The following is a 16,805-nucleotide window of genomic DNA, read 5'->3' as shown; positions in this document are numbered from 1 at the left end:
GGGAGAGAGAGAGATGGATAAAACGCTGGAATTTTTTTTTTTAAATTTTAAAATCACGAATTTTATTATTGATTAAATGTAATAATCGAATGAAAAAGTTTAATTAATGTTGTGACGTCATTCAATTAATATGCAACAATGGGATTTGATTTTTTGTTTATATAAATATGTAATTTCTGAACGCGCTTTCCTCTCATTTTTTTTTTTTTTTTTTTTAACAAAAGGGAATTTAAATATAAAATCGAAATTTGAATTAATTTCGTGTAGTTTATGTGTCAAATCAAACATTGTCGTCATTACTTATCGTGTGTGCGTGTGCGTGTGCGTGCGTGCGTACGACAGTAATTTTGTTTTTTTCATTATAATTTCAAATATATATTTCTTCATCATTTTATCCGTCTCTCTCTCTCTCTCTCTTTCTTTTTAATCTTCTTTGATTATATTGTGATTAAAGGTTTTAGATTTCCTCTTATTTTTTAATTAATTGAAAATTTTAACTCGTTTAAAGTTTTTTTTTTTTTTCTTTTTTCGGATCGAAATTACTAAAACGAACGTGCGAAAAATTCTTATTTTTTCAATAATTAATACCTAGAATGCGCGTACCTGAAATTATTATTATTATTATTATTATTTTAACGGAAATTTTATTTCTGCCGCCTATATGTAAATTTCTTTTTCGTTATGAAAATATCGCTGGGTTAAAAATAAAAAAAAAATTTACTTTCCGAACGTTTACCTTTCTTTTTATCTAATTCCACGTTTTATTTTCATACTGGAGTAAAAAATAAACAAAAAAATTCCAGTGGGGAGGAATGTAAACACAAAAAAAAACGTCGACGCAAAACAAAAATTTTTTTTTTTTTAAATTTGATTTCCTTCATCGAATCATTATCATTATCATTATTATTATTATTCAATTCATTAAACAATTTTGATCCCAAATAAATAAATAATAATAATAATAATAATAGTACTCGACAATATTCATTCATTTATTTATTTAAAAAAAAAATATGAAAAATTTGCCGTAGATATTTTTTTTTATTTTTGTTTCTCCAGCGAGGTGAAATGAATATTTTAAATTTTATTGGAAATCATTTTGTGTCGTTTCATTTTCAATGAATCGGGGGTATCAATTGATCGATCGATCGATTGATTTTATATTTTTTTTTTTTTTAAATTTTGAAATGAAGTGATTTGTATGCGAAAAATTCCAGATGTAAAAATATTATTTTAAAAAAATTTTTAACGGAATGAATGATGAGCTGGAAAAATTGTTCTGAATGAATGAAAAAAAAAAAAATTTACTTTTATTTTTATATCAAGAGACGCGTAGAGGGGGGGAGAAGAGAAAAGGGGAGAGAGAGAGAGAAAGAGGGAGAAATTATGAATACTACATTTAGTTTTAAGTAGAAAAAATATGAAATTATTATTATTATTATTATTATTATTATTATTATTATTATTATTATTATTATTATTGTATTACTTTTAAAATTCGAACCGGAAAATTTTTATGGAAACGAATAAATGTATGATAACATTTTTAAAATTATTCACGACGTCTTCTGCTCACTCAATGACGTGTTATTAGACTTTTTATAAAATTTTTTTACGTTTTTTTCTTTTTTTTCCAGTGGATTCTTAAAAAAAAAAAACAATTTCTAACGTTTCCATTATCGACTGGAATCAATTTTTTGACAAAAATTTTTCGTTACGCTCATTTTTCATTCCAGACTTTTCTAGGTACACGACTAGCAGATATTTTTTTTCTCCAGGTTAAAAAATTCAATCAACTTACGCTTTTTTAAAGTTTGTTAGCGTTACAATTTTCTATTGATTATTCCGTCATATTATCATTATCGCTACAAACTAAAAAGAAATTAAAAATTTTTTTCCAGTAGAAATTCCAAAAAAAATTCTCTCCAGGAGATGTAGTTGTTTTGTTTTTTATAAACAAAAAAAAAAAGTAATTAATCCTCATTTGCGTAATTAAAATGTACGTGAGCGTGTTCGTGCGCGTGTGGGAATGAGAATAAAAAAATGTCTGGAAATGAAAAAATGAATGAATGAATAAATGGGGGCGGGTGTGGGAGTGGGGGCGAGGGGAAAACGGTCGAACGGACCGAAAGCAAAAAAAAAAAAAGTTTTTTTTTCTGTCGTGTCTGAATAACCTCACGCTTTGTTAAAAAAAAAAAAATTTCCCCAGTTTAAACATGGAGAATTAAAAAAAAAATTTTTTTTTTTTTTTTAATAAATTCCATTGAATAAATGAATCAAGGTTTTTTTTCCTCTCGAAAAAAGGAAAGTGAATGAAAAAGAGAGAGAGAGGGAGAGTGGCGGGAGGGAGAGAAACAAAATAACTCTGATGGCACTTTAAAATAACTCCTTCATTTTCTTTTTTCCTTTTTCGATTATTCAGACGAATAATTTTATTATCACTATCATTATCATTATTATTATTATCATTATTTACATTCACGCGTGACGTATTGAATATCGGTTTTTTCTTTTTTCTTCTCCATAAATTTTCTCCAGTTGATTTTCAAAATTCTTTTCTTACCCTTCCCTCTCTCTCCTTCCTCCCTCCCCCGTTCGATTGTGTTTTCAAGATCGTCAGACATTTTATCGAAATTTGTTTTGCCAATTTTTTCCTCCTTTCCTCCCTTCCCTCTCTCTCTTCCTTCCTTCTTTTTTCAAATGGCATAATTTTTGAATCCGCGAAGTTATACATTTGGCACAATTTTACAATACTTTTTATTGACTTATTGATTTGTCGATATCAGGTTTTCGTTATCATCATCACTATCATCATCACTATTATCATTATCACTATCATCATCACTATTATCATTATCACTATCATCATCATCACTATAAGAAAAACATAACGGTTTTTTTTTTTTTTTTGCGAAACAAAAAACCCATTTCCGCTTTTTTTCTCTTCCTCTTCTTCTTCTTCTTCGTCTAAAATCATAATTTACGCTACGATACTATAAAAAAAAAAAAAATAATAATAATAATAATAATAATAATAATAATAATAATAATAATAATTTTTTTTATTTAACTCCAGAGATTTTATAATAAGGAGAAAAAGAAAAAGAAGAAGAAAAAAAAATTAAATCCGCGAAACGCACATCCGGTATTTATTTAAAAAAAAAAACTAAAATGTTTTTTCCTCTTTTTTCCAGACGGTTTGCCTGCTTCCAGTAACCGAAATAAAATGATAATAATTATTATTATTATTAATATCGGAATCGAGTTCGACTGATGGATTTTAAAAGAAAAAAAAATAAAATAAAGATTATTCACTTGATGATTTTAATATTATTATTATTATTATTATTCGAAAGTGAGAATAAAAAAATTTTTTGATGCGAAAAGGTTTATTACTGTTATGAGAATAAAAAAAAAACATTTTAAAACCTTTCGCATGAAAGGTTTGTAAAAAAAAAAAAGGAAAGGAAAGGAAAGAAAAAAAAGGTTTCGGTAAGAATAATAATGACTAACTCGTATGAAATTTTTTGTATAAAAAGTAAATAAAAACGCGGCGTTTTTTTTACATTTAAAATTTTATTCGAGCGTAAAATTCGCGTTCGCGAACGTTTTCTCGAACTTTCCATCGAACGTATTCTAAAAAAAAAAAAAAAATTTTTGTTTTTAAACTTCCGTTTGAATTGAATCCTTTGAATTTCTTCCCCCCTTTCCCTTCCCCCTTTTTTCTCAGGCTTTATGGGTGAAAAAAAAAATTCCAGGAAACGAAAAATAACTTGATCTTTTTCCGTTTTTTTTTTTTTTTTGTAATGTTGGTAATTTTTTTTTTTTCTTGAGATTTAATATCATCGTCGTATTATATGATGACTACATTTCATAATTTTTTTTTTCTCATTTGCCTGGAGAACAAAAAAAAAAACAAAATGGATCGAACCTGTCAATAATAAAAATGACTCCATAAAATAAAATTGATGAAATAGCTTAGGGGGTGCCTGTCCTCTCCCCACCACTTCCCCCACTTCCCAAAAAAAAGTAGATAAGATTTGGACGTTAAATTTGAATAGATTTTTTTTTTTAAATTTTCATTCCAGAATTTCATTCCAGGCGGAATGAAAAAAACCGTAAAATGCAAAATTTATATGTAAAATTTTAACGCCACGTCACACGATCGAACTCATCAACTCGATTTATTTACAAAAATTATCGTTTTTTTATCAAACAAACAAACAAACGAAACAATATTTTTAAAACCGCCACCGCACCACCGACGTGTAAATATAAAAAATTTACAAATGACACGTCAACGTCGTTTCCAACACTTTTCAATTCAAATTATTATTATTATTATTTTCTTTCCCTCGCACAGTTTGCGTGATTATACGTGACGTAATACATACAAACATCTCTCCTTAAAATAATATAAAAAAGTTTTAATGACGTAATGGCGTGACGTAATTTTTATTTTTTATTTTTCCAGGTATCTTTTTTTTCAACGAGTCCAGAACTTAGCAACAAACAAAGATTCGAATATTTTTCACGTACGATACCATCCGATCATTATCAAGTTAAAGCCATGGTTGAAATTGTTCGACTTTTGGGTTGGTCCTACGTTTCCATTATATACGAAGAAAGCAATTACGGAATTAAGGTTTGTTTCCTTATTATTATTATCATCATCATCATCATCATCATCATCATTATTATTATTATTATTTTATCAACAAAACGCATTCGTTTTAAATGTATAAATGTAATTAAGTGAAGATAGTAAATTTTATTAATTATAAATTCTCGTCGTCTATTCCAACCCATTCGCTAGATTATTATTATTATTATTGTTTACGATAAGCGCCATCTTTTTTTATATTCTGCTTTATGCAAGTGTGCGTGTGCGTGTACGTACGCGTGCGTTTGTTTCACCTCGAGTAAGAAGAATTTCATTTTTCAAAAATTTTTTAACAATTCAAATTCTTCCAGGATTTGAAAATGATAACGTGTCGAATAAAAAGAAAGAAGACATTTTTGTCATTATTATCATCATCATCATCATCATCTTTATTATTATTATTATTTTTTTTTTTTTTTTTTTTTTTTTTATTATTATCACCATTAAACACGACAAGGCTACTTGTCGGGATTTTTAAGTATTTATCCGAGGTTTCTACCCGATTCCTTAGGGACAAATACTCGAATTTCGGTGGTGCCACTTATTATAAGATAGCACCACATCAATTCTTGAAGGTCTTCCTGAGTCCATCTTTATTCGATGGGAACGATTTGTCTCCTGAACTGTAATTTTCCAGTTAAAAATTTTCTTTTTTATTTCCGGAAACGGAAATAAAATCGAAATTAAAATACTTAAAATTTTTTTATTTTTTTTTAAAATGAAAAATTAATAAAATTAATCATTACGATAAATTACATATAAAAAAATTTTTTTTTAACTGGATAAAAAATTTTAAATGAATTTTTTCAGTTTTTCATGTTTCTTTTTTTTTTTCATTCTTCATTTCAGAATTTTTTCTAAAAAAAAAATTTACGTAGTTGTGAAATATTTTATTCGTTTACAAACGAGAGGAACATCCGGTTTTTAAAAAAATCAAACGTGAAAAAAAAATTATTTTTTATTATTAACAACCAGAAAATGGTGAATTTTTTTTTACTTCCTCTTTTTTTATTTCCTTTACCTTTAACAATTCTTGTAAGAAGAAAAAAAATTCTAAATTTATCCTGAAATTTTATAAAAAACAAAAAGAAAAAATCGTTAATTTTTTAAAACCGGAAATGAATAAAAAATTTTCCACGGATAATAAAAAAAATAAGCATTTATTTTAATTGCTAAAATGTTTTTCATTTATTATTTTATATATGACACGAAAACAAAAAACAAAAAAAAAAAATTCCTGGAAATTATATTTCGATTTTTTTTTTAAATTCGATTTTACTGGAACGAATGTATCAAATCTTTATTTATTATTATTATCATCAAAGGTTTATTTCATGAATAGATTTCAGATATTTTTTCGTATTAGAAAACTTTTTTTAATTTAATTATTTTAATTACTTTTTTGTCAACAATTCTCCAGTTTTGATTTTTTCTGGAATTCTTCAGATTTTCCTTCCTGTCGTTATTATTATCATTATTTTCCTTTTTTTCTTCATTTTTGCAGCAACCCCTCCCCCCCCGCTCACAATGAATTTTATTTTATTTTCAAATACTACAAAAAGTATATAATCATTTAATATTCGTCCCTTTGTTTTTTATTTAAAAAAAAAGGAAATTTTAACATTTCAAATTTCAAATTTGATATAAATAAATAAATTTAAAGTTAATTTAAATTGACATTTTCTTTTTTTTCGAATTTCAGGCGTTCGAAGAACTGGAAGATTTATTTGGTAAATACAACGTTTGCATTGCCGTTAAAGAAAGATTGGTTAAAGATTCTGGAGTTGCAGACGAAACCGCTTACGATCACATCGTTCATAAATTACTTACGAAACCGAGAGCAAAAGGTGAGTGTTTTTTTTTTTTCATTTCCGGTTTTCCACTTCTCCTCTTCTCCTCCTCCTCCTTCCACCACACCCCTCCCCCCCGACAAACGAGCAAATAAGGTTTATAACGATCGATATAAACACATGGATAAACCGATTGGAAAACAATTGCTGGATTCAAAAAAAAAATTTTCGATTTATTTAACAAAAAAAATAAGTAAAAAACCACGAACGCGGAAACTAATGACACGTTCGTTCTATTTGTATTAAACCTCTCGTATATTATTATTATTATTATTATTACGGATTTGACAAAATATATATATATATTTAATAATAATTTATAAAATCAAGTTATGTTAATTAAATTATTTTGTCGCCATATTGTTAAAATTTGCGGTCGAAAATTTAAAATTTTAATTAAGTGTCAGGGGGAGTGGAGGGAAAGAGAGAGGGAAGGAGAAGAATGGGGAGGGGTAACTGGAACTCCCTCGTAAATTAACGACAATTTTTTTTTCTTTTTTCGTCTACTCTCTCTTCATTTTAAATTCATTAAATGGGTATAGTGAACTGTTAAACGTTTGTTTTGTTTTGTTTTTTTTTTTAACAAAATAATAATAATAATTATGATAATGATAATGATGATAATATAAAGTGCGAATAATTTTTTTTTTTTTTTGTAAATGGCGAGGGATAAATAATGAGAAATATAATGACAACATATGGCGCGAAGTTAAAAAAAAAGGAAAGGAAAACATTTACGCGCGTAATTTTTTTTATCTTTTGCTACCGGGAAGAAGGGGGATGAGGCGAGGGGCAGGGGATCGGAGAGGAATGTGAATGGAAAATAAAAAAAATTGCCACTTTAATAATTTATTTCGTAGCTGCTACCGCCATTTTTTTTTTTTACCTGTCATTCAGGTTGTTCATTTATTACCGATGACAAGTTTTTTTACCACACAAAAGAATAAAAAGGATACTCATTTATTTAAAAACCTTTTAACGAGCTTAAAGGTTATTAAAAAAAAAAGGTTTAAATTGTCCGCCGGTTCATTATTATTATTATTATTTTCGTAAATTAAAAACGGGAAGAACAAAAAAAAAAGAAAAAAAATTATTTATTAGGATTAATCTTTTTTTCTTCCTCCTTCTTCTTCTTATTATTATTATTATCCATATAAAAGTTTCGCTTATTCGAGAAAATTCGAAAGGTTTATTAGTAAACCTTTGATGATGATAATGATAATAATAATAATTAAAATTAAACTTTTACTTTTTTTTTTTTTTCTTTTGTAAAAAAGAAAATAATTCGGGAACTTTTTAAAAAAAACAACAGGAACAAAAAAAAAAAATAAAGAAAAATTCGAGATTATTAAGATGAAAAAAAAAAGAAGAGGGAGAGGGGGAAGGTAAAAAGGTTAAAAAAAAATAAAGACAAAGTAACCTTTTTTAATTTTTACAACCTCTTAAATAATAATGTTAAAAAAAAAAAAAAATTAAAAAATTATGAGAAACAAAAAACAAAAAAAAAACTTCAAAGTTTTTTCTTTTTAACGAGTTTCATAATAATAATAATAATAATAATAATAATAATAATAATAATAATAATAATAATAATAATAATAAATTAAAGAAAAGGAAAAAAATTTTTTTTTTATTTTAAATAAAACTGGAAAAATTACAAAAAAAACAATGGCGACAATTAAAAAAAAAAGGCACGAGGAAACTCGGAAAGGTCGAAAACGTGGCGATGAAAATAACGAAAAAAAAGGAAAACGTGACAAGTGGTAGTAGTAGTCGTGGAAGTAGACGAAGGGAATTTCAATAATAGCAGAATACGAAATTTTTTTTTTTTTACTATAATTAAACCAAACTATATATATGTATAAATTTTTTACACGGTTCAATACGTTTAATTTGTAAATATTTATTGAAGCGAATTACGGTTGACGATGGCGGTTCAATCGTTGATAATTAAAATTAATGACGTCATTTATAATTAACATTTTTTTTTTTTTAAATTTAATTCGAATTTTTTTTGTATAATTACGAATGGTTAAGTTTACTTATTAATTTATTTTTTACTCTCTTACTCTCTCTCTTCTTTTGACGCTCGAACAAATTCCCCCTTTCTCTTCCCCTCTCTCCCTCTCTCTAACACTCACGCAAATTCACACTTCCTTTTCTCTCTCTCTCTGCCTCTAACACACCCACACAGACACATCCACAATTCCCTTTCTCTCTCTAACACACACATACAGACACATCCACACTTCCCTTTCTCTCTTTTTCTCTCTACTACTCACGCACATTCGAACTTCCTTTTTTATCTCTCTCTCTCTCTCTGTCTTTAACATACGCACAGACACATTCACATTATCTCTCTCTTTCTCTTTTTATTTTTCTTCAGCTTTTGTCTTTACACAAATCGGCGTCAAATATTTAATTCGCGAAAGTTTTAATCCAGTCGCATATTTTTGGAATGGAATTCCTCCACCCTTTTTCCCGTTTCTCTCGTCCGGTTAATTTCAACACGATTATTCAGGTTTACTCAAAACTAAACGATTTATCCTTTCTCGCTTTTCGATGAGGGATTTCATCACATATTAGAGGCAAAAAAAAAAAAAAATCACACCATCCCGATGGATTTTAATCTCCGGAAAGGATTTCAAACGTGTTTGTGATGGGAAAAATTATTTTCAAAACGAACGGAAAACGTTCGTTATCCTAAATTTAAAGTTCTAAAAAAACTTTAAAGCGCTATAACGGTTTTTTTTTTTTTTAAATTAAAATATTATTTGACGTAAATGAGAGTTAAAAAAGATTTTCACGTACGTTTAAAATTGTGTCGAATTGTTTTTTTATAGCCCGCGTGACGTAATTACAAAATAGTTTTTATTTATAGACTATAAAAGAAAAAAAAAATTTACGTGGAAAAGAAAAAAGAAGAAGAAGGAAATGGAAAGGAAAAGGCAAAAAAAAAATTTTATTTTCTTTTTCATTTGTTGATTCGTCCATTTTTATTTGAAAAAAATTTATACGAATCAATCAAAATCGTCGTTACTGAAAATGACGGAGAAAAAAAAAAATTTTTTTAGTCTACTCCCACGTAAATTAGCTTTAAAAAAAATACATCGTAAAATAAATTTAATAAGATTTAAAATTTCGCACGCGTGAATTCAAAAAAAAAAAAAAAAAATTACGTTTAACAATCGTCGAATTGATTTACGGTTAACGAGTTGAAAAAAAAAAAAAAACAAAAATCGTATCCGTTTCCGGTCTTTCTCTCTTTTGGTTTTAAATATGAAAAAAAAAAAAACAAAAAAACTTTTTTTTTATACTTGAATTTTCATACGCTTCGATTATTTTTTTTTCAATTTTTCCGGAAATGCCTTTTTCGGAAATTTTTTTTTTAAAAATTAAAACCGTTTTCGTTTCACCCTCTCCCCTCCCCTCCTCTTCCCCTTCCACTATCACTTATCCTTCCGTCGTTTATTAAATTAAAGTTTTTTTTTTTTTTTTTTTTTTTTGGGGGAATTGTTATTAAATTAAAGTTTTTTTTTTTTTGGGAATTGTCTTTTAATTAACGTTATCGATAAAAAAAAAAAAAAGCTTTCTGGAAAATTCCATCGGGAAAATATATCTGAAAATAAATTGAATGATTTTCCAGGTTTTTCTGGAAATCTGGAAAAAATTTCCGTTTCGACAATAAATTTTCTCTATATAAATATATAAAATTTTCCCTTTTGCTCTATTTTTCCATTATTATTATTATTACTACTGCCACGTTACTCATTCCCATTGGATTTTTTATTATAAACTCGATTCTAAACGTGAATTCATTTAATAATAATAACCTTAATCCGACCCTGTTTTAATTAAAAAAATTTTATTGCGACTGACTCTGTGTAGTAATTGAAATTTTTTTTTATTTTTATCATTAATTAAAGTTGAAATTTTATTTGTTAATAATAACATTATTAACTCACAATAACAATAATAATAATAATAATATCATTATTATTATTGTTTATTGTTTTTTTTTTTAAATGAATAATAATAATGATAATAATAATTGTTTTTAATTAAAAAAAAAAAAGTTATTCGGTTAGAAATAATTTTTTTTTGATTTATAAATTTTTTTTTTTCTTTTTTTAAATAATTTAAAGGGTTCGATGTAAAAAAAAAAGAAATTACGTGGCAGGAGAAGGTGAAAACGAGATATTTTTTTGTTTAATCGTTGCTTCCACGTTTTTTTTTACGCACATGTGATTTCATTGTGTTTTTTTTTTTTGTTTTGCGAATGAAAACCAAAAAAAAAAAAATTATTTCGAAAAAATATTCTTTTCTTCTTTCACGTTTTTACGCCCCCCCGTTTTATTGTTTTATTTATTATTTTCCTTGTTTCGCCAATATCGACATAAAAAAAAAAAAAAATTGAAAATATGAAAATTTTGGACGTAAAAAAAAATATTTTCTTTTTTTTAAAACTTTTTCCCTCGGGGGTCATTTTAAAAATTAAAATGAAAAAAAAGGAAAAATTTTTTCTTTTATGTAATCATTATATAAAAGATTGAATTGAAAATGGATAAAAAAAAAGTCAATGGAAATACAAAGGAAATATATATATGTATATTTTTTACAATCATTTTTCGAATATAAATTTTTTTTTTTATTCAAATTCGAAAAGGCGGGGAAATGCGGGTAGAATGTGAGGGGGTGGGAGTGAAGGAGGAGGAAAGGAAGAAGATGGCGCCGAAGAGGAAAAAGAGAATCAAATTAATTTTTATTTGAAAAAAAATAAAATAAATAAATTTTCTTTTTCGTGTCTCTTTGACGAAAGCAATCGACGTCCATATTGTGAATATTAATTTTATTTATTTAAAATAAATTGAGATTAGTCCTTTGAATATTTTTCACTTTTTTTTTTATTCTGGTACGTCTTTTATTTATTTATCTTGTCTCCCCCCTCTCTCTCTTTCTCTCTCTCTCTCTTCCTTTCTTTTTTATCTCTCGTGTTAATTAATATTATTGAAATTAATTAACTTTGATTTCATTTCCTTTTTTTTCATAATAAAAAACGATGGAATCAAAAATTTTATGTTTTTCATACTCGAAAATTTTTTTTTATTTCCTTTGGCGCCCTTTTAAAAAAAAAAACTTTTGAAAGGCAGAGAGAAAGAGAGAAAAAAAGAAAAAAATAAGAGAGATAGACAAATAGAGAGAAAGGAAAAAGAAGAGAGAAAAAGAAAGAAAGAGACAGAGAAAGATAAACGATAACAAACGAGAGAAACAGAGAGAGAGAGAGAGAAAAGACAAAAGGAGAGAGAGAAAGAAAAAAGGTGAGAGAGAGATTGAATGAGAAAGAAGGAAAAAAAGAAAGAGACAGGAAAACAATAGAGAGAGAAAAGAGAAAATTTAAAAAAATAAGAGTGATAAACAAAGAGGAAGGAAAAAAAGGAAGAGAGAAATAAAGAACGATAGAGACAATAATATAGAGAGAGATGGAGGGAGGGAAGGAGAGAGAGAGAGAGAGAAACAGATTTTTAGCCTTTTTAAACAAAAAAAAAAGAGAGAAAAAAATTTAAAATTTTAATTCGTATTTACTTTTATTGTTATTTCCTTTGTTACGTGCATTTGATGATGTAATTTTCAAAATGGCGAATAAAAAGGTTTGAAAATGGAAGTGAAAATAAAATAAAAAAAAAAAACATAAAATAAATTACCGTGATTGTTATCATTTATTATTATTATTATCATTATTACAATCGTCATTATTTTATTCTCTTTTTTTTTTTAAAAAAATTTAAATATGACCGCTCGTTAAATTTTTCCTTTTAATTGGTTCCATTTTCATTATTTTTTTTTCCTATTCCTCCCTTTTCAAAATTTAACCCCTACACACAAAAAAAACGTGAAAAAAAATTTAAAAAAAAGGAAAACTAAAAGGAAGAATATCAAAGGAATCGAAAATATAAATTTTTTTTTTTTTATAAATTCGTTTCGAATTCTATATTTTCTCATAATCAATTTTTTTCCATTTTCATTCGATTAAAAAATAAAGTAATAAGAAAAACGACGGCAAAAAGGAAAAAACTAAAAGGAAAAAATCATACGTGGTAATAATTTTTCGTTTTCCTAAATTTCACTAAATAATAAATTTATATATATAATATTAATTAATTTAACTAATTTAACTTTAATAAACTAAACTTTTACTAACTGACAGCAAAACTTTATATCAAAGAATAAGAAAAATAAGATTAATTATCAAATCACGTGATAAAAATTCATTTCATAAATATAATTAATATATTTGTAAAAAAAAAAAGTATTCGAAAAAAATCGTGAGAGTTAAAAAAAACGTGGAAGCAGAAGAGAAAAAAACAAGTGGAAGCAGAAGTGAGAAAAAAATAAGCAAAAAACCCAAATGAGGCTCTCACTTTATCACCTCTCATCCAACTCTCCCTCCCCCCCCCCAAAAAAAAAAAAACAAATTATTTTAAATTATTCGTCAAAATACATTCGATCGAGACAAATATTAAAAAAAATTTGTTTGTTTGCTTGTTTTTTTGTTTGTTCGTTTGTTTGTTTGTTTTTCTTTTGATTAAAGTAAAAGATAATTAATAAATTGAGACGACGTTAAAAGAAAAATAATAATAACAACAACAATTCGATTCGATTTTTATTTCTTTCGTTTTATCTTATCAATTAAAAACATTTGATTATAGATTGATGACCCCTCCCTTCCTTACCCCCAACTCCTTACCACCATAACAATTATTATACCGGAAACGTTAAAATAAAAATAAAAATCTCTAAAGCGTGAATTTTTTTTTTAAAGGTATTACAAAAGGTTACGCAGTTAAATTTTATTTAATTACAATTTTTGTTTGCTTTTGTTTAATGTTTTGCGTTTTTGAAAATTAACTTTTTACCGCAAAAAAAAAAAATGTAACTTTTTGCCGTATTGTTATTGTTTTTTTTTTTCTTACAAAAACGGATTTTTCTTTGAAAACGTTTTAACAAGAGCGTTGCTTTTACAAGACATTTTTTTTTTATCCTCCATTTTAAATTTTTTCTACAATGTTATTATTGTTGTTTTTTTTATTTTGCTACGAGCAATTGAATTATTTTACGTACAACAACCAAAATAATAATAATAATAATAATAATGGTATTATTAGACTGACTGTTACTGATCAATCGGCGTTCGATTTATTTAACCGAATTCCATAGTGAAATTTCTCCGTTTTTTTTTGGGGGGGGAGGGGTTTCCCTGTTGAAAATAGATTTAAGCCTTTTTATACCCCGAGGTATATTGGTAACGGTTTTGACAAACGATCGGCAGTGAGCGAGCTTAAAATCTATTATAAATAGAATTCGTTCCATGGATATATAAATAATAATAATAATAAGAAAAGTCCCGAGAAAACGTGGAAAAGTTTAGAAAAAAAGTTTAGAAAGGCTGTGTAGAAGATTAGGGAGGTTTCTCTGGATAAGACCGGAGAAGTCTGGAAAAAATTCTGGAGTACACTGGAGAAGTCTGGAGAAAACTGGAGAAAACTGGAGAACTAGAATAGTCTGGATAAGGCTAGAGAAGTCTAAAAATATACTGAAGAAAACTGGAGAAGTCTGGAGAAAATCTGGAGAAAACTGGAAAAGTCTGGATAAGACTGGAGAATATTCTGGAAAAATCTGGGAAAAAATTAATATGGAAACATTTATTCGTAAAGAATCGAGTAGAATTTTGGAAATAAAACTCCTACAAGTGTAAGCATGGAATCTCGCGTTGAATTAAAATAATAATAATAATAATAATAATAATAATAAAATTGAAATAGCCAGGATGGGGGGAACAAAAAACAGAAACGATTCCGGTCATCGTGGGAGCAGCACAGGGAGCCATGCCACATTCAATGAAAGGAAATTTAAAGAAGATTTTAAAGAACCTAAAAGAAGAAGAAACCATCCAGGAAATCGCACTATGTGGGACGGCTCACATTCTTCGGAAAATATTATAAATAGCACCACCGAAATTCGAGTATTTATCCCTAAGGAATCAACGGGTAGAAACCTGGAATAAATGCTTAAAAACCCCAACAAATAAGATCCTTGTCGTGTTTAAGAGTGAAAATAATAATAATAATTTTCTCGTTTAATTATATGTTTTATTTAATTGAGAGGATTTTACGGTTTTACAACACAAATGTTTGATAATAATTTTTTAATAAATTAATTGTTTATAATAATAATAATAATTCCTCTTGGGTTTTGCATTACGCGAAATAATAATAATAATAATAATAATAATAATAATGAAGTTGTTAATAATTATTGTTGGCTGTTGTTGTTGTTGTTTTGAATCCTTTAATAGGAGATTTTGATGTTTTTTTTTTTTGGTTTTTCTCTCTCCGTTTTGTTTATGTTTATCTTTTTTGTTTTTCCAGTTTGTTTTAATTTTCCCTTTTTCACTCCCCCTCTCTCTCTCTCTCTCTCTCTTTCTCTTTCACTTTTTTAAATTTTTTTTGTGTTACGTTTATTAGGGTTGATTATTTTATATATGATAGAATTACAATTAATAAAGTCGACCGAAATTTTATTTTGCAACAACAGAGAAAAAAATTGTTTGTCCGACCGTTTGTTAATTAAAATTTTTTTTTTTTTTTGAATTTGTTTGTTTCGTTTTTTAAATTATTTATTGCGTTATTTTAAATTTTATTATATTCCCATTTAATTTTTTTTTTTTTTATTTGTTTGTTTGTTTGTTTTTTGCGGTTTTTGGTTAAACTTTTTTCCAAAGATGTTTTAAAGTATGCAACCCGTAATTTAAATAATTAAAACTTTATATAACTAATTGCATGCCGCAAAATTTTGTTAGGGTGAAATGTGCTTTTTTTTGTTTGTTTGGTTGTTCAACAAAAACAAACGCCTTCGATGTATTAAACATTATTTTTCAATATTAAATCTTTAGAAATTTTTAACGTTTTTTTTCCCCCCAATATTTTCGAATAGTTTCCCTTTCAAATTTTTTTTTTCGTTTGTACAAACAATATTGTTTGTTCGAAACAACGCTTTGGCCCTTTTTTAAAAATTTTATGACTCCTATCGAATCTTTATATAAATTGTAATTATTATTATCATTGTATTCCGTCCAACGAAATTCCATTTTAAATAATTCTAATGCCACGACAATAAGATTCCAACGTTTATTTTTTTTTTTTATTTGGACAAATTGCAATTGATTAATTATTGAAATGTTTTCCAAATCATCATCATTATCATCAACATCACCATCACCACCATCATCACCATCATCATCATTTTCATCATTATTATTATTATTACAATTAATTCGTTTAAAAACATTTTAACGAGGTCTGAGAGTGTTAAATTGGAGTTTTTTAGAGAATCCAATCGTTTAAGATTCGATTTGATTTCTTTAAAATGGACGCTCTTATCACCAACACGCTTATCACTTTGATAAATTTTCTCAAAATGAAAATTCGTTTTTTCCCATCGTTATCTCCCACAAAAGAATTTTCCGAAAAATCGAAAACATTTTCCGGCGTGATTTATTTTTTAAAATTATTTTACACACCTTCGACTTTGTAATAATAATAATTATTATTATTAATTATCAATACTTTGTAATTTTATTAATTAAAAACAACCGAAGTACTAATAATAATATTAATAATAATAATAATTTAAATTGAATTTAAAAAAAAAAAAAATTATACGCACGTAATTTGAACATTTGTGTGGGAAAAAAAAAGTTTTCTACCGTCACGAAAAGGCAATTAGTCAAAACCTTTTTTTTTTTTTTTAAGTCGTCGTCGTACAATTAAAAAAAACAAACAAACAGAAGACAAAACGACAAAGATAAAAAAAATTAAAATAATAATAATAATAATGATAAAACGTTTCCCGAATGAAATCTCATAATATGAAAACTTTTTTCGTTTTAATAAAAACAAAAGCAAAAAATCATCATCATCATCGTCATCATTAATTAATTATTTTAATGTACTTAAATTAATTAATTAAATATTAATTAATAAAAACAAATTAAGAGTCGTTAATGAGAAGAAAAGAAGGGGGGGGGAAAAATAAGAAATTTTTATTCCAATTCATTTACGCGGCGTTATTTAAGTTTTGTTTTTTTTAATGCCCTCCCACATAACGCCAAGTTTCCAGTTGAGTTTTTTTTTTTTTTTCTTGTAAATTGCCTTCCAGCAATTGTTAAATCATTTCCGTTTTCATACCTCCTTACATCCTGGTATTTAGTAACCTCTTGTTTCTTGTCTGTTGTG

At 26.4% G+C, this 16,805-nt stretch overlaps 1 protein-coding gene across 1 annotated transcript in view; it reads left to right on the top strand.

Annotated features, from left to right (window-relative positions):
- The window catches only part of Phum_PHUM557910 (metabotropic glutamate receptor 4, 6, 7, putative), a gene marked incomplete at both ends in the record, with an annotated part of 28,515 nt that overhangs the window by 8,471 nt on the left and 3,239 nt on the right, over window positions 1–16,805 (top strand). Inside the window, 2 exons of the mRNA XM_002431857.1 lie at window positions 4,475–4,645; window positions 6,366–6,510. Of these exons, the coding sequence (XP_002431902.1) occupies window positions 4,475–4,645; window positions 6,366–6,510 (316 nt within the window). The remainder of the gene's footprint in view (window positions 1–4,474; window positions 4,646–6,365; window positions 6,511–16,805) is intronic.

The sequence above is a fragment of the Pediculus humanus genome, genomic scaffold (assembly GCF_000006295.1).
Source record: "Pediculus humanus corporis 1103172108297 genomic scaffold, whole genome shotgun sequence".
In the NCBI taxonomy this organism is placed as follows: Eukaryota; Metazoa; Arthropoda; class Insecta; order Psocodea; family Pediculidae; genus Pediculus; species Pediculus humanus.
Note: the sequence above shows the minus strand (reverse complement) of the source record. Positions and strands in the feature narration are given on the sequence as shown.